At 38.2% G+C, this 24,254-nt stretch overlaps 2 protein-coding genes across 3 annotated transcripts in view; one reads left to right on the top strand and one right to left on the bottom strand.

The window, feature by feature from the left end:
- PMS1 (PMS1 homolog 1, mismatch repair system component) overlaps nt 1-24,254 on the top strand; it is a 128,184-nt gene that overhangs the window by 1,351 nt on the left and 102,579 nt on the right. The window lies entirely within an intron of this gene.
- ORMDL1 (ORMDL sphingolipid biosynthesis regulator 1) lies at nt 9,194-24,185 on the bottom strand. 2 transcript variants are annotated; one of them, XM_053598376.1, is made up of 4 exons: nt 24,095-24,185; nt 21,767-21,947; nt 14,658-14,809; nt 9,194-9,777 (listed from the first exon to the last, which is right to left on the bottom strand). In XM_053598376.1, the coding sequence occupies exons 2-4, from the start codon at nt 21,938-21,940 to the stop codon at nt 9,642-9,644; spliced, it is 462 nt and encodes a 153-aa protein (XP_053454351.1). In that variant the 5' UTR covers nt 21,941-21,947; nt 24,095-24,185; the 3' UTR covers nt 9,194-9,641. The 2 variants fall into 2 exon arrangements, with proteins under 2 accessions (XP_053454351.1, XP_053454352.1); XM_053598377.1 differs by lacking the exon at nt 24,095-24,185 and adding an exon at nt 23,630-23,994.

A 24,254-nucleotide genomic window follows, 5' to 3' on the forward strand; every position in this document is an offset into this window, starting at 1 on the left:
CTGTGTACATTAGTGCAATCGCCTGTACCCATTCTAAGATGCACCATAGATGTGGCCCCACCTATTACCCTCCCTCCACCAAAACCTCCCCCCTCCCTTCCCCTTCCTTGGCCCTTTCCCCATAGTCTTGTGCTATAGTTGGGTTATAGTCTTCATGTGAAAGCTATAATTTAGCTTCATAGTAGGGCTGAGTACATTGGATACTTTTTCTTCCATTCCTGAGATACTTTGCTAAGAAGAATATGTTCCAGCTCCATCCATGTAAACATGAAAGAGGTAAAGTCTCCATCTTTCTTTAAGGCTGCGTAGTATTCCATGGTATACATGTACCACAATTTGCTAGTCCATTCGTGGGTGGATGGGCACTTGGGCTTCTTCCATGACTTAGCAATTATGAATTGGGCAGCAATAAACATTCTGGTACAGATGTCTTTGTTATATTGTGACTTTTGGTCTTCTGGGTATAAACCTAGTAAAGGAATTATAGGATCAAATGGCAGGTCTATTTTTAGGTCTCTAAGTGTTCTCCAAACATCCTTCCAGAAGGAACGTATTAGTGGGCATTCCCACCAGCAGTGTAGAAGTGTGCCCTTTCCTCCACATCCATGCCAACATTTCTGGTTTTGGGATTTTGTTATGTGGGCTACTCTTACTGGGGTTAGGTGATATCTCAGAGTAGTTTTGATTTGCATTTCTCTGATGATTAAGGATGATAAGCTTTTTTTCATGTGTTTGTAGATTGTGTGTCTGTCTTCTTTAGAGAAGTTTCTCTTCAAGTCCCTTGCCCACCCTGAGATGGGGTCACGTGTTCTTTTCTTGGTAATACGTTTGAGTTCTCTGTGGATTCTGGTTATTAGACCTTTATCCGAGGTATAACCTGCAAATATTTTCTCCCATTCTGAGGGCTGTCTGCTTGCTTTACTCACTATGTTCTTGGCTGTGCAGAAGCTTTTTATTTTGATCAGGTCCCAGTAGTGTATTTTTGATACTGCTTCAATTGCCTGGGGAGTCCTCCTCATAAAATATTCACCCAGGCCGATTCCTTCAAGAGTAACTGGCTATTTTTTAGACAGGGGGGTCTCGCTCTGGCTCAAGCTGGTGTCGAATCTGTGAGCTCAGGTAATTCACCTGCCTCAGCCTCAGAGTGCTAGGATTATAGGAATGAGCCACTGCGCCTGGCCCCTATTTTAATCATTTTTAAGTTCAAAAGCGCTAAATTGACAATTGCTGTGCAACTAGTCCTACCATCTTGTTCTAGAACTTTTTCTTCTTCCCAAACAGAAATCCCATACCCATCAAACAATTAAATCTCATGCCTCCTCCCACCCCGGACAACCACCTTACCACTGTCTATGGATTAGTTACTTCACATAAATAAGATCATTTTTTTTTCTTTTTGTGATTGGCTTAATTCCCATCCTTCAAGATTTATCCATATAACACATCATCTTAATAGTCTTCCTTTTAAGGGTTGGATAATATTCCATTGTGTTTATATATACCATGTTCTGTTTATCCGTTCATCCCTCACTGGGGTTGCTTCCATCTTCTGGCCAATGTGAATAATGTTGCTGTGAACATGACTGTATAAATATGTGTCTTTCACTTCCTCTGGGTACATATGCAAAACTGTTGGATTTTATCATAACTTTAACTTTTGAGGTATTTCCATACTCAAGATTTCCTTATTTTTCAAGTGTGTGGGATCTATATGTGGCTTGGCAGGGAAGGGAGAGGATGAATCTTTGTTGTCCCCACAACATCCCTGTGACTATACATGCCACGGTAGAAGCATATGGTTTTATGAGAATTCACAGGAGGGACAATTGTTTTAAAGGATCACAGTATTTTCCCAGGTGGTAGCCAGTAAATCATCTGACTTTTCTGTTCCTATTCTAAAAATTATAAAATGAAGAAAATGTATTTATCTTCTTGATAGTATGGTCAACATAAATATATAACATTTCAAAAATCTGGAAGTTTTTCAGAACAGGACTGTCAAAATTTATAATTGCATAATTGGAAATGCATTAAAAATTTATATAAAATTCCTTTTCAGATTCTGTATTTTAAAAATAGACTTCATTCTACAGTGTTAACATGGCTTATTTCTTTACTATATTCTTTGTACTTGAGGTTATTTTTATCAACATATATAATCAGAGTGAAGGGATGTAATGATAAACTTGCCTCATCTGCTAAACTTACATAAAAGTTTAGAAATACAGGTAAGTCACTTTCATAACCACTTTTTTATCAAGGACTTGAATAATCAAGATATGAAATAAATTACACTACTATGCTGAACATAATGTCCAGATATATTTTTACTATTTTTCTAATTATGAAATATTTTAGATTTAAAAGTATCAAGAATAATATAAACTACTGTAAGTCTAACATCTCACGTAAGAGCTAAAACATCTGGTGTGCTCTCACCTAACAGGCACAATAGGGGTATATGACACACCTCCCGGGTGAGGGGCAGACCTACAATTTGGACTCTACCTAACAAATGCAAACTATAACTTAATCATCTGTACCTTCATACTAATCTGAAATAAAAGAAGTTATTCAAAGTATCTCTTTTCCTTGTTAAAAAACATAATATTTCCAAAGGACATACAGCTGTAGGATGAATACAGTAATTACAGCTTCAACTTTTTTTTTTTTTAGAGACAGAGTCTCATTTTATCGCCCTCAGTAGAGAGCTCTGGCATCACAGCTCACAGCAACCTCCAGCTCTTGGGCTTAGGCGATTCTCTTGCCTCAGCCTCCAGAGTAGCTGGGAGTACAGGTGCCTGCCACAATGCCCAGCTATTTTTTGTTGCAGTTTGTACTCGCTGAGCCACAGGCACAACCCTCAACTTTTTTTTTTTTTTTTTTTTTTTTTTGTGAAGACAGTCTCAAGCTGTCATCCTGGGTAGTGCTATGGTATCACATCTCACAGCAACCTCAAACACTTGGGCTTAAGCAATTCTCTTGCCTTAGCCTCCCAAGTAGCTGGGACTACTGGCCCCACCATAATGCTCGCTTTTTTGTTGTTGTTGTTGCAGTTGTTGTTTAGCTGGCCCAGGATGGGTTTGAACCCACCAGCCTTGGTATATGTGGCTGGCACCCTACCCACTGAGCTATGGGAGGTGCACTATAGCTTCAACTTTGAAAGATACTTAGTTATGTCTTAGCCATCGATGGCCAATCATTTTATTTATCTATAGTTTTATAGACTTTCTTTTTTTATTGTTGTTCAAGTAGAGCAATTTTTTTTTTTTTTTTTTGTAGAGACAGAGTCTCACTTTATTGGTAGAGTGCCATGGCATCACACAGCTCACAGCAACCTCCAACTCCTGGGCTTAAGCGATTCTCTTGCCTCAGCCTCCCGAGTAGCTGGGACTACAGGCGCCTGCCACAATGCCCAGCTCTTTTTTGGTTGCAGTTCATCGGAGGCCGGGTTTGAACCCGCCACCCTCGGTATATTGGGCCGGCACCTTACCGACTGAGCCACAGGCGCCGCCCTCAAGTAGAGCAATTTTTTTGTTTGTTTTTTTGAGACAGAGTCTCATTATGTTGCTCTTGGTAGAGTGCCATGGTGTCACAGCTCATAGCAACCTCCAACTCCTGGGCTTAAGTGATTCTCTTGCCTCAGCCTCCCAAGTAGCTGGGACTACAGGCGCCTGCCACAACACCCAGCTACTTTTTTGTTGCAGCTGTCATTGTTTAGCTGACCCAGGCCGGGTTTAAACCCACCAGCCTTGGTGTATGTGGCTGGTGCTGTAACTACTGTGCTATGGGCACCAAGCCCAAGCAGAGCAATTTTTAAGTGCATTAAAAATAACAATCTAATTGGGCAATACATTTTTTTTTTTCTTGAGACAGAGCCTCAAGCTGTCACCCTGGGTAGAGTGCCATGGCATCATTGTTCACAGCAACCTTCAGCTCCTGGGCTCAAGCAATTCTCTTGTCTCTGACTCCCAAGTGGCTAGGACTACAGGTGCCCGCGACAACACCTGGCTATTTTTGGGTTGCAGCCATCATTGTTGTTTGGCGGGCCAGGCTGGATTCTAACCAGCCAGCTCAGGTGTATGTGGCAGGTGCCTTAGCCACTTGAGCCACAGGCGCCGAGCCGGGCAATACATTTTCTAAACTTGTATTGTGCTATCTAATCTTACCCTCATATTAATCAACCTCCAGATGAATAGGACAAGTCTGTGGCTCACACATATTGCTTTGTGATGGATATGACTGTGAAATGCTAAATGAATAAAGTATTAATAACTAAAAAAAAGACAGATAAAATATCACCTGTATATCTGATATGCAGTGTTCTGAATTTAATGTTTATAATTCTTTCATATTTCTTTGTACCTAAATGAAAAATTTTAAGCCAGATATAATGAGCTATTAATCCCTGTATTGTTTTTAACTTGAACTGAAATTAGGGAGTAAAATCAAATGAAACATTTTAGTATTTTTCTTTTGACACCAGACAAAATGGAGTGGAGTTTAACTCTGCCATTCTCCTACCCATCTTCTTCCCTGCCAAACACTCTTCCAAACTTCCATTTAGGATATTTTGTCTAGACCTGTGTTCCCAGTACTGACACATTTCCCACATCAACATGTATTATCCAGGGTCAGCGCCTGTAGCACAGTGGTTATGGTGCCAGCCACATGCACCAAGGCTGGCGGGTTCCAGCCTGGTGTGGGTCAACTAAACAGTGATGACAACTGCAACAAAAAAATAGATGGGCATTGTGGCGGGCGCCTGTAGTCCTAGCTACCTGGGAGGCTGAGGCAAGAGAACTGCTTAAGCCCAAGAGTTTGAGGTTGCTGTGAGGTGTGATGCCAAGGTACTCTACTGAGGGTGACATAGTGAGACTATATTAAAAAAAAAAAATGTACTATCCAATTATCCAAAATTACTCTTAATTTTGAGAATTACTCTTTCCTATTTATCCTATTAAGACTACTAAACTGCTCTGGTCTATACTGGGTTGCTGCATTTGTCATTTTCATGACTAGCATGAAGGTATTTTGAGGTCATACTGGCAACATATACTAAAATAGGAGATACTATATAGGAGAAATGTATTATATGACGATCAGGATTCAACTTCATTTAGACAAGATGAATCAATAGGTGAAAATCCAACAAGATGTAGTTCTATAGGAAGAATAAGTAGTCTTAGACTATGATTTAATCCATTTAATAAGTTAATATGAGCTGAGTATGGTGGCATACACCTATAATTCAGTGACTCAGGAGGCTGAAGTGGGAGGATCAGTTGAGCCCAGGAGTTTGAGGCTGCAGTAACTTAGAACCAAGCCACTTCAGCCTGTGTAACAGAGAGAACCTACTTCTAAAGTAAGTCTAAAACCCTCAAAATGGGCGGCACCTGTGGGTCAGATGGTAGGGTGCCAGCCCCATATACTAAAGGTGGCGAGTTCAAATACGACCCGGCCAAACTGCAACCAAAAAATAGGCGGGCGTTGTGGCAAGCGCCTGTAGTCCCAGCTACTTTGGAGTGTGAGGCAAGAGAATCGCCAAAGCCCAAGTGTTGGAGGTTGCTGTGAGCTGTGATGCCATAGCACTCTACCCAGGGCGATAAAGTGAGTAAAATGAGACTCTGTGTCTTAAAAAAAAAACAAAAAACCTCAAAACTTAACATATGAAAGGGAAGCCATCATTCAATAGCACCGTATGTTGGAGACTTGAAGTTTTAGTGGCCATAAAGTTAATCAGTAGTATGTGGCTGTCAAAATAGCAAAAGTGATATTATGTTACATTAAAAAAAAGAGAGATCCAGAACAAGGTAAGTGGCATACCTTACAATTCTTATATTTAGCTCTAATGTTATATAACAAACAATAACCGAAACTTAGAGCAGAATTACCAGAATAGTGGAGAAATTAGAAATTATATGGAATGATGAAGAATCTAGTAATGTTTACTCAATGCTGTTGATATCTTTAAATAGTTAAGAGTTTCACAGAACAAGGACTAGAGTTTGACTCAATATAAAACAAATTATAAATCCCCAAACAAACAGAATATGCTGCTTTAAAAATTCTAAGTCTTGGGTGGCACCTGTGGCTCAAGGAGTAGGGCGCTGGTCCCATATGCCAGAGGTGGCGGGTTCAAACCTAGCCCTGGCCAAAAACCAAAAAAAAAAAAAAAAAAAAAATTGTAAGTCTTTTATTAGGATTAAAACAATAGAAGGGTGCTGGTTAATAAAAGATTCAAGCTATGGTGTGGGGTTTGAAATACATAGTCTCTAAGGGCTTTTCTAACTCTTAGCATCATAATAGCTCTACAAAGCTAATTAACACAGATATTAGTTCAGGAAATAACTGTTAATGCCTCTTAGGATCTTTGCCATTTAATAATACTATAAACCTAAAAAGAAAAAAGGGATGGAGGCACATCAAAAGGACACAGGAACCAGCTTGGAAGAACTTCCAATGGTCTAAACTGTAGGACAATTTGAGCAACAAATGAAATAATGATAATGGATAATCCAAAGAATAAAATATTCATGAGTTCGTAATATAAACATGACAAACATTCCTTACAGGTGATTCCAATAAATATAGGAGAAATGAGAGAAATAGAAAAGTCATTAGAACTCCAAACTTACAACTGCTACAGGAAAGATTCAGTGATGAAAGCTAAAATTAGTGGCATTTCTGGGCTCATGACTACTTAGCAATTGCAATTATGTCTTCCAGACTTGAAATTAGGAACTATTATGGCATGACAATTGATTTTGTTTTCAATAATAGTCATAGATCTTATTTAAAAAGCCCCATAGCAATTTTTTTTCATTAATTTGTACAAACCTGTAAAATTGACTACAAAAGTTCTGTATTTAGCACAACCATTCACTTAAGTGCTAAGGCCAAGAAGACTAGGAGTCATTTGAATTCCCTCCCATTCATTGTTCAATACACCAGTGTCTTGTGAGCTGTATGTGCAAAGTGTATCTCAAATCTGACCACTTCTTCCCCCTTTATCTGCTGTTTCCCTAGGTTGAGCTATTTTTTGCCTACAGTAGCTTCCCAGTTTTTCTCCTGGCTTTCTATCCCTTTGTAGTTTATTCTCAAAATTAGTAACTTTTAAAAAACAATAGGTCCCTTGGCTTGGTGCCTATAGCTCAGTGGCTAGGGCACCAGGCACATACACCGAAGCAGGTGGGTTGAAATCCAACCAGGGCCTGCCAAAAAACGACAATTACAACCCCCCCGCTCCCCGCCTAAAAAATAGCCCAAGCGTTGTGGCGGGCACCTATAGTCCCAGCTACTTGGGAGGCTGAGGCAAGAGAATCGCTTAAGCCGAAGAGTTTGAGGTTGCTGTGATACCACAGCACTCTACCGAGGGCGAATAGTGAGACTGTCTCAAAAAAAAAAAAAAAATTAGGTCCCTTTAATTTCCTGTATGAAATTCTCCAATGGCTTTGACACACTTTGATTAAAATCTGCTTGTTATCCCTGATTTATAAATCTCTTTATGATTTGGGCTCTATCTGCTTCTCAGACCTCATTTGCTACCCATTCTCCTCCTTGCTTACTCCTTTCTAGCCTGTGGCTGTCTTTTTCTTTCTTAAACTTGCCTCATTCCTGCCCCAGTCTTAATATTGGTATTTGTCATTACCTCTTCTGGGAATGCTCTTTCCCCAGATCTTTTACTGCTTGCTCCTTCACTTTAGCAATGTCTGTGCTTAAATGTCACCTCAGACAGGATCTTAGGGAAGGCCTTCCTCAGGCAGGCTCCCCTGCCTCCTATTACCTGCTTAATTTTTTTCCATTGCATTTACTGCTACATAACATGTACCTGTTTACTCATTTATTAATTTGTCCTCCAAATAGAATGTGAGCACCTAAGGGGAGGGAGTTGTTTATCCTGTTTGGATATACCTAAAATAATATGTACAACAGAGTTTCCCTCTAATATCTAAATGTTTTTTAAACACTGAAAGGAGAGAGATGGCAAAATGGGGAAGAAAGGCTTTATCAGAGGTAGACATCTCTGAGGTATGTACAAAGAATGTAAGTCTTTTGAGATAATTAAACGTTAAAATGAAGAAGAACACAGCAATTTTTTGGTTACATTTTGTTACCAAATTCAGTTGCTTCAGAATAAACTTGAAAAATGTCAATGCAATTTTGATGACTGAATTTGGAGTGCTTTTGAAATAATCGTACACCAAGGACAAATTTTATTAAGTATAGATTACTGGTTATTTAAAAATACATGAGAAAAGACAAACATACAAAGGCTGTATCATACAACTGATTTCTAAACTCAATACTTTTGAAATACACAACAATGATCATTACCCCCAAAAGGCAGTTTATTGACACAAATTGATTTTTAAGTTGGTCTATAACTTGTTTTCACTCAATTTTGTTTATAAATGTTACTGAATTTTTAAATTTCATCTCATATTAGAACTTTGTTTTTTTCATATGTTTACTTCTCAAAATAGTATGTAGTTATGTCTTTTAATTAATGTTAGCCAACTAGAGAAAGCTTTCCTGAGTCACAAGAATTCAATATGGTTGGTGTTCTGGAAATAGTTACCATTTTGGATGATCTTAAGACCCATGTATTAAGAGGAAAAATAATGATAATGGGCAAATATGGGGGTTAAGAGCAGGCAGACTAAGAAAAGAAAATTTATCTTTTACTGCAGACATGCTAAAAAAAAAAGAATCCATTACTTACTTTGGTACTATTGCTAGAGAAGCAGTTTCTACCAGACCACAGGTTGGCTATATAGATGTTCATTTTATATTTCCTTACTCAAAAATGACAAACTTTACCTATTAAATTCATGAACCAAATAAGCAGACACTTTAAATTACCATATATTTCAGCAGCTTGAAATAAATTATTTTCTTAACTGGTCTAGCAGTCTTGTGTCTGGAAAAGCAGTAAAACCCACTTTGGGTTCCAAGATTAAAACACTGACTTAGAGGCTACTCATGTGATACCTGGCTATCTTCTATCACCAATCAGTCATGAAGGCAAATCTTCATGAACTCTGTAACGTAATAAATATAAAAATGACCTTATCTATCAACACACGATACTGAGCCAGCAAAACAAAAAAGTATACTCATAAGTAGGAACTGGTTTGCCTAAAACGAGAGGGTATATATCCTCTTACATAAAATAAGAGGAATTTGTATAGTAATAAAAACAATCTTTAATAAACTTATAAAGAGATGATTCTGTTTTACATGTAAGTCTACTTAAAGTGACTATGAATGAATGATTGGAAATCTTCTTTTCCTAACATAATGCCCATTCATTGACGTTAAGCTGGTCTCAGTTTCTTACAAATCTCTTATTTCCTTGGATTTATCTACTACACCCTCACTGTGTTGTCATTTCTTATAAGCTGGGCCTGCCCAGCCTGCTTATAAAGCCTCTCTTCAGACATATGCCAGATGCATTAAGTAGAGGCACATCTTTTAATAGAAATCTGCACTTCAAAACAACATATGAAGAACCCAATTGGCCCTCCAATGTAAATTCCTCATTTCACATTATCACAGAAACAGTGCAGTTTACTAACCACTCCTTCCTTATAGGAACTCAGTAACTGTAAAAAAGTTTTGTTCAGTTTCAAAACATTTCAATACTTATTAATTCCAAAGATCCGAACACCATGTAGTTGTGGCATTTTGGGAATTAGCACACTCAGGAGAGAAACTGTGTTTAGGATGAAGTGAGTTGGATCATACTTCGTATAGAAACTTGCCAGAAAATATCTGTAGAGATAAAAGTTAAGAATACATAAAACATTCAAAAGTAAAATTATTTAGAATTTAAGAAGTTTAAAAGGTAGTAGAAAGGCCACGGAAACTTACATACTTAAAACCATTTTGAACAGTAAAAGAAACATTTTAATTTGATTTCTAGTTTATTTGATTTGGGATTTAGAAATTTGTTTAATGGAGGTGCACATTTAACATTTCTGCAATTATATTAAATACAATCAATAGAATGCATTAGCACTTAGTATCTTTTAAAGTGGAAGTCTTTTAAACTAGGGGTCATATGCTGTCTGAAATTTCAGGTGTAGTTTTGCATTTCTGTGTATGTTTCTGAAGCATCTATTTATCTTATTTTCAAAAGGCTTTATAACCCACAAGTTAAGAACCACTATTGTAAAGCTTTGAAAAATGGAGTTTTAGTTTTTTAGCACAATTCATATTTTGAAAGAAACAAAGACTTGGCTGCCTTTTAATGTTCTTATTTTCATACTGTAGATGAACAGGTCTATAACCAGTTTAACTGGTACCCTGAAAGAGACCGTTGTAAAATTCCAGCTGTTTTGTATAACCAAGTCCGTGAACATATTCAGACATCTATTATCTGAGAATGTAACAAGCCTAAACCACCTTTAAAACCATAAATCACTGTGTCCAGAATGTCTCATTTTACCCAAGGGTGTATCAACATGCAGACACTTTGGTTACTAAAATAATATCCCAATATAGATAAACTGAAAAAATAAAAGATCATATCATACTTGATCATAACTAAGAAGTTAGTTTCCTGATAGGTGTTTGTCTAATAACTTTTATAGCCTTTCCTCTAACTACTGTCATTAGTTTGTCATATAAAGGGAGAAAAGTATCTAGTGTAATATGATTAGAAAAGAACAGCTACTTCCATTTATATGTAAAAACAGGCTGGAGGGTGGAGAGGGGTGTGTGTGTGGCTCTTGCCTGTAATCCTAGCACTCTGGGAGGTAGAGGTGGGTGGATGGCTTGAGCCCACAATTTTGAGATCAGCCTGAGCAAGAGTGAGATCCCGTCTCTTAAAAAAAATAGCCAGGCATTGTGGCAGGTACCTGTAGTTCCAGCTAATTGGGAGGGTGAGGCAAGAAAATCACTTGAGCTCAAGAGTTTGAGGTTGCTATGAGCTATGATGCCATGGCACTCTACTGGGGACAAGAAAGTAAGACTCTGTCTCAAAAAAAAAAAAAAAAAAATTCAATAAATGGAATAAAAAATACAGGTACCAAAAAAATACAAGAAGTGTATACAGTAGAACCTTTTTAAATTGACCACTCAAGGACTATAACAAACTGGTCAACATACAGAGGTGGTCAACATAAGGAACTAGGTCTGCTGTACTAACACGTACATGTGGTGCATGTCCAGTCTATGAAAAGGACCACCTCCTTAAGGAGGAGATCAATATAGGGGGGTGGTCAGCTACAGTGGTTTTATTGTATATCATTTTCAGAACAATCTATATTGAGAAACTATGTAATCTTCCACCTATTTAACAAACTATAGTCAGAAAATTCGAGAGTTGAACCATATTTTCTTTCTGTTTTCATATACTGTACTTGAAGATTGTTTTTATACTTCAAAAACAGGATAGAACAAAATGGATAGCACTTACATTTAGTAAGCTCATTTAATTTCCTATCATCATTACAAGTTTATAAACTGATAGGTTGGCAATAATAAATTTTACAATGGGTCCTTACCATATCATAGCATATGTCCCCTTGTTTTGTCTTTGAATAAAAACTAGTTGTGTATAAATTATATGAAAATTACTTGATTGTTTCAAAAACGTAGACAACTGTCCAATGATATCCAAAACCCAAGTGGGAATCAGAATGACAACTTTTATTTGGCAATGGATATATTGGAAAGATACTGTATTAGAAGATAAAAGTTTTAGGGTTTAATCTCAACTCTTGACTCCAACTAGCTGCAAGATCTTGAGCAAAGTAATGTATTTGAGTCTGTTTATCTAAAAATATGGGATAGCACCAAATCTAGCCTGGGCCTGCTAAACAACGACAACTACAATCACAACAATAACAAAAAATAGCCCGGCATTGTGGCGGGTACCTGTAGTCCTAGCTATTTGCAAGGCTGACGCAAGAGAATTGCTTAAGCCCAAGGGTTTGAGGTTGTTGTGAGCTGTGACGCCACAGTACTCTACCAAGGACGACATACTGAGACTCTGTCTCAAATAAAAATAAAAATATGGGATAACTTGCCATATCACACCTACCTGACAAATGATGATTAAATAAGAAAATATGAAACTACTTCAAAACATATCAATGCCATATAGAGGGCTTTAATGCTGTTTCATTAGTTACATAAGGAATCTAATCAAAATACTTGAAATCATACCTGTTGAGCAAAAAGATATTGAGAAATATGGATTTATACACAAATACATCTTAAATGAACTCTTTTTGTGGCTCTTTTTTTTTTTTTTGGTTGCAGTTTTTGGCCAGGGCTGGGTTTGAACCCAGCACCTCCGGCATATGGGGCCGGCGCCCTACTCGTTGAGCTACAGGCACCGCCCCTGTGGCTCTTATTGAAAATTCAGAATGTCAGCATTTTTGCCATCCTCAATATTTTTTTTTTTTTTTTGAAGAGACAGAGTCTCACTTTATCGCCCTGGGTAGAGTGCTGTGGCGTCACACAGCTCACAGCAACCTCCAACTCCTGGGCTTAGGTGATTCTCTTGCCTCAGCCTCCCGAGTAGGAGACGCACCCACCACAACACCTGGCTATTTTTTCGTTGCAGTTTGGCGGGGGCCGGGTTTGAACCCACCACCCTTGGTATATGGGGCCAGTGCCCCACTCACTGAGCCACAGGCACCGCCTACAATCCTCAATGTTTTATAGATGAGAAAACTGAGACTTTTAAGAAAATGGCAAAAAGTCACAAACCTTAAAAGTTGAGTCAAAAGCGAAACTTAGAGGCATCTGAACAATGAATATTTTTGTTACTGCATTTATTTTTGTTAGACCACACAGTTTTCTTTGAGATTAATTTTAATATAGGATTAAAAATAAAATTTCTTCGAAGTGTATAAATACAAGGAAAAAGAAGCCTATTATTATCTAAATAGTTTATTCCTTTCACTTGAAAATGTCTTCCTTTACTTAAACATCTATCCAAAACCTATCCTCCCTAGGAATTCCCATACCGCCAGCAAGTCTTTTCTGCTACTAACGGCTGTACTGATCTATCATAGATAAAAAGTTAAGTATGAGGTATATGGTATAGAGTATTAAGATATTATATGTGTGAGATACATCTATTATGTACAGGACACCATACAGAGAGCAGGATTCAAAGCAATCTTTTTTTTTTTTTTTTTTGGCCAGGGCTGGGTTTGAACCTGCCACCTCTGGCACATGGGAACAGCGCCCTACCCCTTTGAGCCACAGATGCTGCCCTCAAAGCAATCTATGTACTTATAAATTCTTTGGAAAAATAAAATAAAACATATACAATTTTTGTCAATTATACCTCAGTAAAGTTGGAAAAAAAAATAAAGGCAAAGGCATTTCAAGTAGGAGATAAGATTTGAATAAAGACATAGAAGTAGGACGACTACAAATGAAATATTTAGGAAATGCTGGTTGAGTTTGATCTGGTGGGAGTTGGGTGGAGATAAAATTTTCATTTTAAGAGAAAATGAAGTAGGGCGGCGCCTGTGGCTCAGTGAGTAGGGCGCCGGCCCCATATGCCGAAGGTGGCGGGTTCAAGCCCAGCCCCGGCCAAACTGCAACAAAAAAAAAAAAAATAGCCGGGCGTTGTGGCGGGCGCCTGTAGTCCCAGCTGCTCAGGAGGCTGAGGCAGGAGAATCACGTAAAGCCCAAGAGTTAGAGGTTGCTGTGAGCCGTGTGACGCCACGGCACTCTACCTGAGGGTGGTACAATGAGACTCTGTCTGTACAAAAAAAAAAAAGAGAAAATGAAGTAGGAACCATTTTCTGGAGGATCCTCAATATCAGGTAACAGGAAGACATTAGATACCAGTTAGAAGGTTAGATGCTTTACAGATATACATTAGCTCATTTATTTTTTGTAACAAAAGGATTAAATTAGTTATCATTAGCTATAATTTTATATATGAGCAAACGAGGTGGGCTAAGTAATACATATAAAACTCAACCCAGGTCTGTTCTATATTGAAAACCTGACCTCTCTTTTTGAAACCATACTGTCTCTCCCAATGAGTCTGAAAATCTAATAGGACTAGGTAGCCATGAAATTCTTACCATCTCTAAACCATTGTTTAGAAAAATTAATCTGGGGCAGTGAGTAGGGCACCGGCCCCATATACCGAGGGTGGCGGGTTCAAACCCAGCCCTGGCCAAACTGCAACAAAAAAATAGCTGGGCGTTGTGGTGGGCGCCTGTAGTCCCAGCTATTCGGGAGGCTGAGGCAGAATCACCTACGCCCAGGAGTTGGAGGTTGCTGTGAGCTGTGTGACGCCACGGCACTCTACCGAGGGCAATAAAGTGAGACTCTGTCTCTACAAAAAAAAAAAAAAAAAGAAAAATTAATCTGATGGTGTGATACAGAATATAATTATGTGTTTAATTTTCTTATAAGAAACCTAAGAACGGGGTGCACTATATTGGACCCGTATATCCTAGAGTATCTTAGGCACACTGATGAGCATGCAATGCCATCTCCTTATGTGCTTTCTTAAGTGAAAACTGGTTTATTACCAACTTAAAATTTTTTCCTGTACTTTATCTGAAGTAGCTATTTACTGATAAAAGTTTTCAATGAAATATTCCAAATCAATCTCATAAAAGGACATCTTCCTCTTATCCTCCTACCTAAAAATTTTTGCCACTTACAGAATAATTGGAGAAATTGTGAAAAACTTCCGTGAAGATGTAAACTGTACTCCATAGTCCAGTTGTTCCCAATGAGTTAGCAGTCTTGCTTTACCCTGGTCTGGAGTTTCAAAAGGTGTTCCTTTCACTGCATGCAAAAATACATACATACCCTGGAAAACAAACAAGGGAGTTTATGAACAACATGAAATACAAAGTCTTTGTTATTAAACATTAATGTAGTTCCAGCTGTCTGTGACTGTCTTTAGCTGCTAACTTAATAGATCAAGTTTTCTTTTTTTTAAGAGAATATGGGATTTATTAAATATTGAATATAAAAGCTGGTCCATTTAAATATGGGCCTACAGCTCAAGTTTTAACACATTAACTGTCAAACTAGAAAACAATTTTTTCTTTGGGGCCACGGTATTCTACAAAAAAAAAAAAAAACAACTTCAAAAACAATCCTTCCTAATTTAATGAAAAATTTGTTACTTCCGATTGTTTTCTGTGTATGAGTTAAATGCAACTTATGTGGCACTAGAATCAGTTTTTACACTGTATGTTACATGAGTTGTGATTCATGACATCCTTCTTCAGTTTGTTTCAGGATTAACTTTTTCCCCCAGTGTGTAGAAAATTTTTCTTCAGAGTAAATCAGATAATACTTATAAAATGATAAATAATATAAACTAGTAATAATAAAATAAAACTAGATTTTAATAAACTAAAATCTGTTAGAGAACATAGTTTTGAAATATTTAATATTGGGGCTGCCTTTACCTGAATAGTTCTTTTTCAAAGCAACAAAAATGATTTGATGTAGTAGGCAGAATATGTGACTCACTCAATTCACTTTTGAAATCACTGTTGTTCCACAATAGTGTTTCTTTTTTGTTGTTGTTGTTGTTGTTGTTGTTGGGGCTTCATTGAAGTTACAGAAAAAACCAGTTTACACTGATTGCATTTGTTAGGTAAAGTCCCTCTTATAATTGTGTCCCACCCCCAAAAGGTCTGTCACACACTGTGACCCCCACACCCTACAATAGTGTTTCTTGTGAAGTTACTTTTCTTTTTTTTTTTTTGTAGAGACAGAGTCTCACTGTACCGCCCTCGGGTAGAGTGCCGTGGCGTCACACAGCTCACAGCAACCTCTAACTCTTGGGCTTACGTGATTCTCTTGCCTCAGCCTCCCGAGCAGCTGGGACTACAGGCGCCCGCCACAACGCCTGGCTATTTTTTTGTTGCAGTTTTGGCCGGGGCTGGGTTTGAACCCGCCACCCGCCGGCATATGAGGCCAGCGCCCTACTCACTGAGCCACAGGCGCCGCCGGTGAAGTTACTTTTCAAAAACCAAAGTGAAAATATCACTAAAAGCTATTCTGTTAGATGGTATGTATAAACTCCTAATTTTGTGGTTAGGTTATGAAAAACAATATGTATATACTAGATTTGATTTCTTGGAGATTATGATGTCCATTTAGATAGTAGCCTAAATATTATCATAAATAGTTTTTCCTATTGTTTGTAGCAGAAACTCTAAATATTATCATAGTTTTTTCTGCTTCAACTTTTAATAAATACTATATATAGAAAAAATAGAATAATTCATGATTTGAAATTTTACATTATACTTAGTGAAGAGAGACTTTCCTTTCAAAGCTTAGTCCACTTCTAGTTATTTCAATAGGCAACTCAAAAGTTATCTAGCTGCAATAACAACTATGGAGGAAAGGACTTATGTTCAGTTGTACTTAAATCACTAAACATTTAATAAGTGGATGATACGTATAGGACACAGGATGTGTATACACATATAAAACTGAACAACAGATGTACCTACCCTTGAAAAAAATTCAATCCTCTAAGACAGAGGTTCTCAACCTGTGGGTCACAACCCCTTTGTAACAATGAAAATACAACCTGCATATCAGATATTTACAATACAATTCATGACAGTAGCAAAATTACTGTTATGAAGTAGCAACGAAAATAATTTTATGGTTGGGGGTCACCACAACATGGGGAACCTGTATTAAAGGGTCGTGGCATTAGGAAGGTTGAGAACCACTGGTCTCAGAAGAAAAAAAGATATAAACAAACAATTAGAAGGTAGGGCAGAAATTGATATCAAATGTACTGAGTACTCTGCAATGCAGAGAGAAAAGGTTCCTTTGTTGCTGGGGCAAAGCCTTGCGGCTACTTTGTTAACCTCATTCTTGAAGGTTCAGCTCAAATGACAATTCCTTAGTGAAACCCTCCTTATTAGTATTAATTAGCCTCCTGCTCATATGGTGGTCACAGAATTTTATTGAAAATACTCTTACAGTACAATATATGATGTTAGAGTTGTTTGCATAGTGTTTTTTTTCCCCCATTACCCTGAATACTTAAGGAACAAGGGCTAGTACACAGTAACCAATGAGATATGTCGGAAGATGACATTAAACCAAGAAGTGTTTATTCTGTAAGCACCAGGAAACCATTTCCACATAGGGCTTAAAGGGAATTATGAAACAAAGTATATGTTTTCAAATGTTCAGGAGTATATGACTCCCCAAAAGAACCTTTATTTTAGACCACATGTGTTAGAATCTATTTTCTTCTAATGATATGCACTTACTAGTGTTTAGAATGTAATATTTAGTCAGTTTATTTTATATATCCTTTTCATTGAAAAAGAATAAAATCTTACTTGATCATGTTATCTTTTACCCCAATATTATTTAAGTAGTCATTATATAAAAATGTTAGTGATGCAGTGATGATTATTCCCACATTCAAAGAATTAAGGAAAAGGCAGTATATAACTCATGAATAGTCTTTAATAAATATTTACTAAATCAAAATGAAGAGCGTTCTCATTCATTTTTAAGGCTAGGATAAGAATCTTGTGAAGCATTAGTACCTCTAAGGAGGAAATGTAGCAAAGCATAAAAATATCACTGTAGGTTTCTACTGTATAGCTCAAAAAGACAAATGTGGTATATTTTTCTACCCAGGTTTTCCCACATTTAAAAGCATTCAGTATGTATTTTACAATTTTAATTGCTTTAATGTAGGCTATCTTCAAAGGAAACTGAAATTTGGAGTCATGTAATTGCTACATCTATGGCTAGTTAAGGCTTTTAGTGTGGTGAGCTAAATACATAAATCAGATACTAATAATGAATAAATCAGAAGCTAGCTTTCCTACATGGAGTCAGTTACCTATCATTTGTTCATGGTCATATACTGCATCTCAATCTTGGTTGACCAACTTGAAAATGGGGGAGAGGGGTGTGCAGTCCAGGGGATGACTTCTAAAATACATTTAATACATGTGCCATTGGAGAAGGGAAAAAGACTAATTTATTCAGAACACTTCTTAGCAGGTTTTTAGAGATACAGAAATTAAAAAATAAAAAGATAAACTGCTAATTATAAAACTATAATAAACACATGGTAAAAGAATGCAGCATGTTGAGTTGTATAGATTCCTAAAGGTGATACCTGAGCAGAGTTTTGCTGGGCAAGCAGGAATCAGGCAGAGCAGAAAGGAGGGTGTGTGTGTGTTAACATAGTAGAAAAGCTTAAGCCAAAGCAGAAAGGTGATAGTAAAATGATTTTTTTTTTCTTTTGAGACAGAGTCTCATTATGTCACCCCCAGTAGAGTGCTGTAGCATCACAGCTCACAGCAACTTCCAACTCTTAGGCTTAAGTGATTCTCTTGCTTCAGCCTCCCAAGTAGCTAGGACTACAGGTGCCTGCCACAACGCCCGGCTATTTTTTGTTGCAGTTGTCATTGTTTTAGCTGGCGCAGGCTGGGTTCAAACCCGCCAACTTCAGTGTATGTGGTTGGCGCTGTAACCACTGTACTACGGGCACCAAGCCAGAGCAAAATAATTTTATTGCTAGAGCACAGCCTGTGTTTAGAGATGGGTGAGATAAGGTGGAACCCCTTTATTGCCTCTGCACTTTTATTAAATAGTTTTATATGCTACACAAGAAACTTGGAATTTTACAATGAATGCAATGGTTAATCATTGAAAGACTTAAAGAAGACTCGGCGCCTGTGGCTCAAGCGGCTAAGGTGCCAGCCACATAAACCTGACCTGGCAGGTTCTAATCCAGCCTGGGCCTGCCAAACAACGATGATGGCTGCAACCGAAAAATAGCCGGGCGTTGTGGCGGGCACCTATGTCCCAGCTACTTGGGAGGCGGAGGCAGGACAATCGCTTGAGCCCAGGAGCTGGAGGTTGCTATGAGCTGTGATGCCATGGCACTCTACCTAGGGTGACAGCTTGAGGCTCTGTCTAAAAAAAAAAAAAAAAAAAAAAAAAGACTTAAAGCATGACCTGAGCAGACATGCATTTTTAAAATATCACCTTGCTAAGCTGGAATGGAGGAGGGTAGAATAGAGCATCAAGAAGACTATTTGATTTATTGGGGTAATCCACCTGAGAAAAAAATAAGGGTATGGGAATCAAGTTGATAGTAATTCAGTACAATGGACAGTGCTTTGACCAAATAGATAAGGACTACAAAGAAAAAGGAGAAGTTATCCTAAGACTAGGATGAGCATATGTGTATTCTATGGTCATGATTGGTTCTGATTTACACCTATTCTCTTGGAATAAATTATTACCAGCTCCCTTTTTTACTCTCAAAATAGTCTCCATGTGGACCATACATTATGGGTTGAGTATTCCTTATCTGAAGTGCTTGGGACTGGACGTGTTTCAGATTTTTGGATTTTTTTTCAGATTTTGGAATATTTGCACATGCAACATGAGGTATACTGGGGATGAGACCCATATCAATGAAGTTCACTTATGTTTCATATATAGACAGTCCCTAGGTTATGAACAAGATAGGTTCTACAGGTTTACTCTTAAATTGACTCTGTATGTAAGTTGAAACATGTACATTTACCTATTACCAATAATAACCTCCATTCATAAGTGCAAGTGTATGTGAGATGTCACATAGCCTGAAAGTAATTTTACATGATATTTTTAATAATTCTGTGCATGAAATATACGTGATTATGACCTGTCACATTAAGTGTGGAATTTTCTTCTGTGGTGTCATATTGGTGCTCAAAAAATTTCAAATTTTAGAGCATTTCTGATTTGTGGTTTTCAGATTTGGGATGTTCAACCTATATATTAATCACTTTACCACTGACATTCAGCCATCTGGTTTGGCCTTTACAGAAGATTAGGAATGCTGGGTGTGGTAGCTCACACCTGTAATCCTAGCACTTTGGGAGGCTGAGGCAGGTGGACTGCTGGAGCTCAGGAGTTTGAGACCGTCTGAGCAAAAGTATTTTTTTTACTAAAAATAGAAAAACTAGCTGGGTGTTGTGGCAGGTGCCTTTAGTCCCAGCTACTTGGGAGGATGAGGCAAGTGGATACCTTGAGCTCAAGAGTTTGAGGTTCCTGTGAGCTATGATGATGCCACGGCACTCTACCCAGGGCAACAGAATGAGACTCTTGTTTAAAAAAAAAAAAAGATTAGGAATGAAGTCAAAAGGAACAGACTGATAGAAATAAGGTAAGTTCCATTTATACTTGTTTGATTTAAGGTACAAGGTAATCAGATGATAGAAATATGAGTACTTTTATTCTATAGATAGCAACTGAAAATATGAGATGAAGTAAACTAGGCAGAATATATAGCATATGAAGAGATGAAGAAAAGAACCATGGGGACAGCAATTTTTAAGAGAAGAAAATATCAGAAATATATCCAGGAGAAAGTCATGCCATGGAAACCAAAGGAAGGCTTTCAGTAAAAGGGAGATGCTTAATGTCAAGTATTTCAGAAGTCATTATTGGAAAAACAAAACAAAAAGTGTTTGCCCTTACAAAGTCTATCACATAAAATGTACTAAATGCACATTCACTTATTTCTTACTAGCACATCGTTCTTGTCCTCTTCTTGAAGTCAACTTCCAATACATTCCAAAAAATATAAAATAAATACTAATTTTAAAAAATCTGTTTCTCCTACATTCTTCTGTCTTAATGCTCTAAATTCTTAATTTGACAGTATCTTTAAACAAATCCAGGTAGGGAATCTAGATTCAATTAAAAATTTCAATTAGATTTTCCCCTTTTCATTCTAGCTTTAATATGCTATTAAAGATAAAAAAAATCACTATGAGGATTGTTATGTTCTGTTTTGTAACAAATGGTCAGGAGAGTTAATCAAACCTCTGATATTTTGTAGAACCAATATAATACAGCTAATATAGGAGGGTGATAGTCAACAAGCAGCTGATGCAGTCTAAGATACTAAATCATACATGATCCTTAATCATATAAGATGTGATTAAGCTCACAATTTCTATATCAAAATAGGGAAGTATAGAAGTATACTTAATACATTTAAGAAAGAGTGAGAATTAAAACCAAAGATTTTCATTAGACTCCAGTTAACCAAAAAACAAGTATTCTGTTTGATCAGTATATCACAGTGGCCTGAAGTATAGTTTCTTGTGATTTTTATAAAAATCACCTAGTATTTTGTGGATTCTATACAATGAGGGGAGGAGAAAAGGTCTTACTTAGAAAAGTGCCTCAATATTGAAATAAAGTGTCACAGAAAAAACAAAATTAATCCCAGACTAGAATTCTTCAAAATAAGTCTTATAAACTAAAAAACCACTGAACTATACCTTTTAAATGGGTGAATTTTAAGGAATGTGAATTATATTTTAATAAAGCTATTAATGTCATCCTGAGGTTTTTTTTTTTATATTATAACAACCTAACCATACACATACCATAAAATTTACCACCTTAGCCATTTTTTAAACGTATAATTTAGTTGTACTAGGTACTTTCACATTCTTTTTTTTTTTTTATTTATTTTTTATTTTATTTTTGCAGTTTTCGGCCGGGACTGGGTTTGAACCCGCAACCTCCGGCATATGGGGCCGGCGCCCTACTCCTTTGAGCCACAGGTGCCGCCCACTTTCACATTCTTGTACAACCATTACCATCCAGTTCTAGAACTTTTTTTATCTTGCAAAACTAAAACTCTACTCATTAAATAGTACCTGCCCATTCCTTCTTCCCCTTCACTTCTGGCAAACACTAAGTGTTAAGCTTTTAAGTGTTTAGTATAAGGTGAAATTCTTACCAAATTATGTATAATATTTGTTAAGGTCCAAGCAACAGGAACACTGAAGAAGGGAATGCTGAGTAAGACAATATGAAGCAAGCCAACTCCCAATGCATATGTCAGCCACATACCCCGGCTGTTCATTACACGGGTATTTGGATTCACCTCACTGTGGGCGACTCCAACATTCATGTTTACTCTGTAGAGAAGTAATAAAATGTATCAACACTGACATAACTGCCAACACAAATAACCCTAATTCTGACATGGTGAAGTAAATGTTACAGGGATTATTTTTTTCCCAGTTCTGAAATAGAACAGATACCCCCACCAAAAATGCTACTTGCAGATGCTGATGAAGGCAGTAAAGAATCCTCAACATTTGACTTTATGGCAAAATAAACAACTTATTTTTATGATTCTCTTTGAAAAAATAAATAATTAAATCTCTTTCCTAAACTTGTCTTCTAGCTTGTTAGTTTTACTAAATGAAATAATGGACATGAAAACTACAACTGAAAAAGAAAACCTACATTTCCTTCTATCATGAAAACAAAGTGAAAAGATAGGAGCTAAACTTGCCAGAGAATAATATCTAAAGAAAGCAGAACTGACTCAGCCAGTCTGTTTAGTAGCCACTCTTTAAAGTCATGTTGTAGCCACAGAGTGGTTAGAGTTCAGATCACTTCTTGAATACTCACCATGGGAAGAACATGCCATTGACATAATGTGTAAAATTTACACTGTCAAAGGATAATGATCCTCAATTTTGTGATACATCTGGGTTAGAGCAATGAGTCTAAGTATTTCTCTAAGTAACTCCCCTGAAACTTTAGTTTCCTTTCTTTTTTTTTGGAGACAGAGTCTCACTTTGTTGTCCTTGGTAGAGTGCCGTAGCATCACAGCTCACAGCAACTTCAAACTCTTGGGCTTAAGTGATTCTCTTGCCTCAGCCTCTGAAGTACCCCGCTATTTTTTGGTTGCAGTTGTCATTGTTGTATTAGCAGGCCGGAGCTGGTCTCCAACCTGCCAGCCTGGGTGCAAGTGGCCCCGTGCACTACTCACTGAGCTACGGGCACTGAGCCTTTTTCTTTTTAAAACAGATTTTCCATTACCGTTTTATATTCAAGATGAACACCAAAGGAAGAATTAATAATAGTTCCCAGTTTTTTTTTTTTTGTTTGTTTTGTTTTTAGAGACAGTCTCACTTTGTTGCCCTTGGTAGAGTGCTGTGACTCACAGCAACCTCCAGCTCCTGGGCTTAGGTGATTCTCTTGCCTCAGCCTCCCCAGTAGCTTGGACTACAGGTGTCCACCACAACCCGGCTATTTTTTGTTGCAGTTTGGCCGAGGCAAGGTTCGAATCCGCCACCCTAGGTATACGGGACCAGCACCCTACTCACTGAGCCACATTATTTTAATGATGATGTTTACTTGCAGCGAAGAATCTCTAAAAATAAACTGTGTTGAATATCAATCATCCCAGGGAGGGAGAAACAGGGCTAGATTATATTGGGAACAGCTTTGATTTAAAAATATTAATTTGTTCCATCAGAGTTAGCACAAGAGAGAGGGATTTCTCATAACCCCATCCAGCAAGTATTTCAGAGTATAATGTCCTTGTTACCTTTTGAAGATCTATGAACAGGAATGAAAATCTCTAAGACAAAGCAAAAGTTCATGTATAAACATTTCTTCTACTCTAAACACCCATCATTTATCATATATTATTTTCAACTGTTACAGTTATACGTAGAACATGCCACCACTTAAGATACTTTGCCCAATTTCCACAAGATGGAAAAAAAAAAATGTCCGAAAAAGCCTAAAATGTATATCTCTGGTGGAAGACCAAGGCAGTGTGGTACCGATCCTATCTTACCCAGAAAAGCTTTCCCTGGCAGGTATGCCGCGCCGCTTCAGGACTGACAAACAATGGCCCACAGACAATGAAGAGCCTCTCGCTCTGTCCTCGCCGGTACCCGGGTAGACGGCGACCCGCAGCGGCACCCCGGTGGCAGCCTCCCCCAGCAGCCTGAGCTCCCGGCTAGTGGAACGCAGCAAAAGCCACCGCTTCTGCCGCCGCAGTGCCTCCCCCACCGGCCCCCTTTCTTCTCCCAGCCGCACATCCAGTTAGGACTGTGGCACATCAACGAGGACGGGGGTGGGGGTGGGGGTGGCGAGCCTCTGAGGCCACTTGCCACCCACGGCCGTACAGGGCGCCACGGAGGCAGCCGGAGCCTAGTCTGTCCCCTCAGAACAACCTAGCGCGCCAGCATCTCTGTACCGAAGAAGGCAGCAGTTCAGCTCCTCCGTGTTCGTGCCCTCTGCGTTCGTGCCTACTTACCGGCCGCCCCACTCTTTGCCGCCGGCAAGGAGCTGGACCACCCCAGCGGCTATGGCAGCGTATCGTCACGCCCCGAAGGCCAGTGGTCCGCCCCAGCAGCGCGCAGCTTGCGGAAGCCTTTGGAGGCAGGCTCGCCGCCAGAGGATTGGTTGCGAGCTGC

Source organism: Nycticebus coucang, chromosome 7 (assembly GCF_027406575.1).
Source record: "Nycticebus coucang isolate mNycCou1 chromosome 7, mNycCou1.pri, whole genome shotgun sequence".
In the NCBI taxonomy this organism is placed as follows: domain Eukaryota; kingdom Metazoa; phylum Chordata; class Mammalia; order Primates; family Lorisidae; genus Nycticebus; species Nycticebus coucang.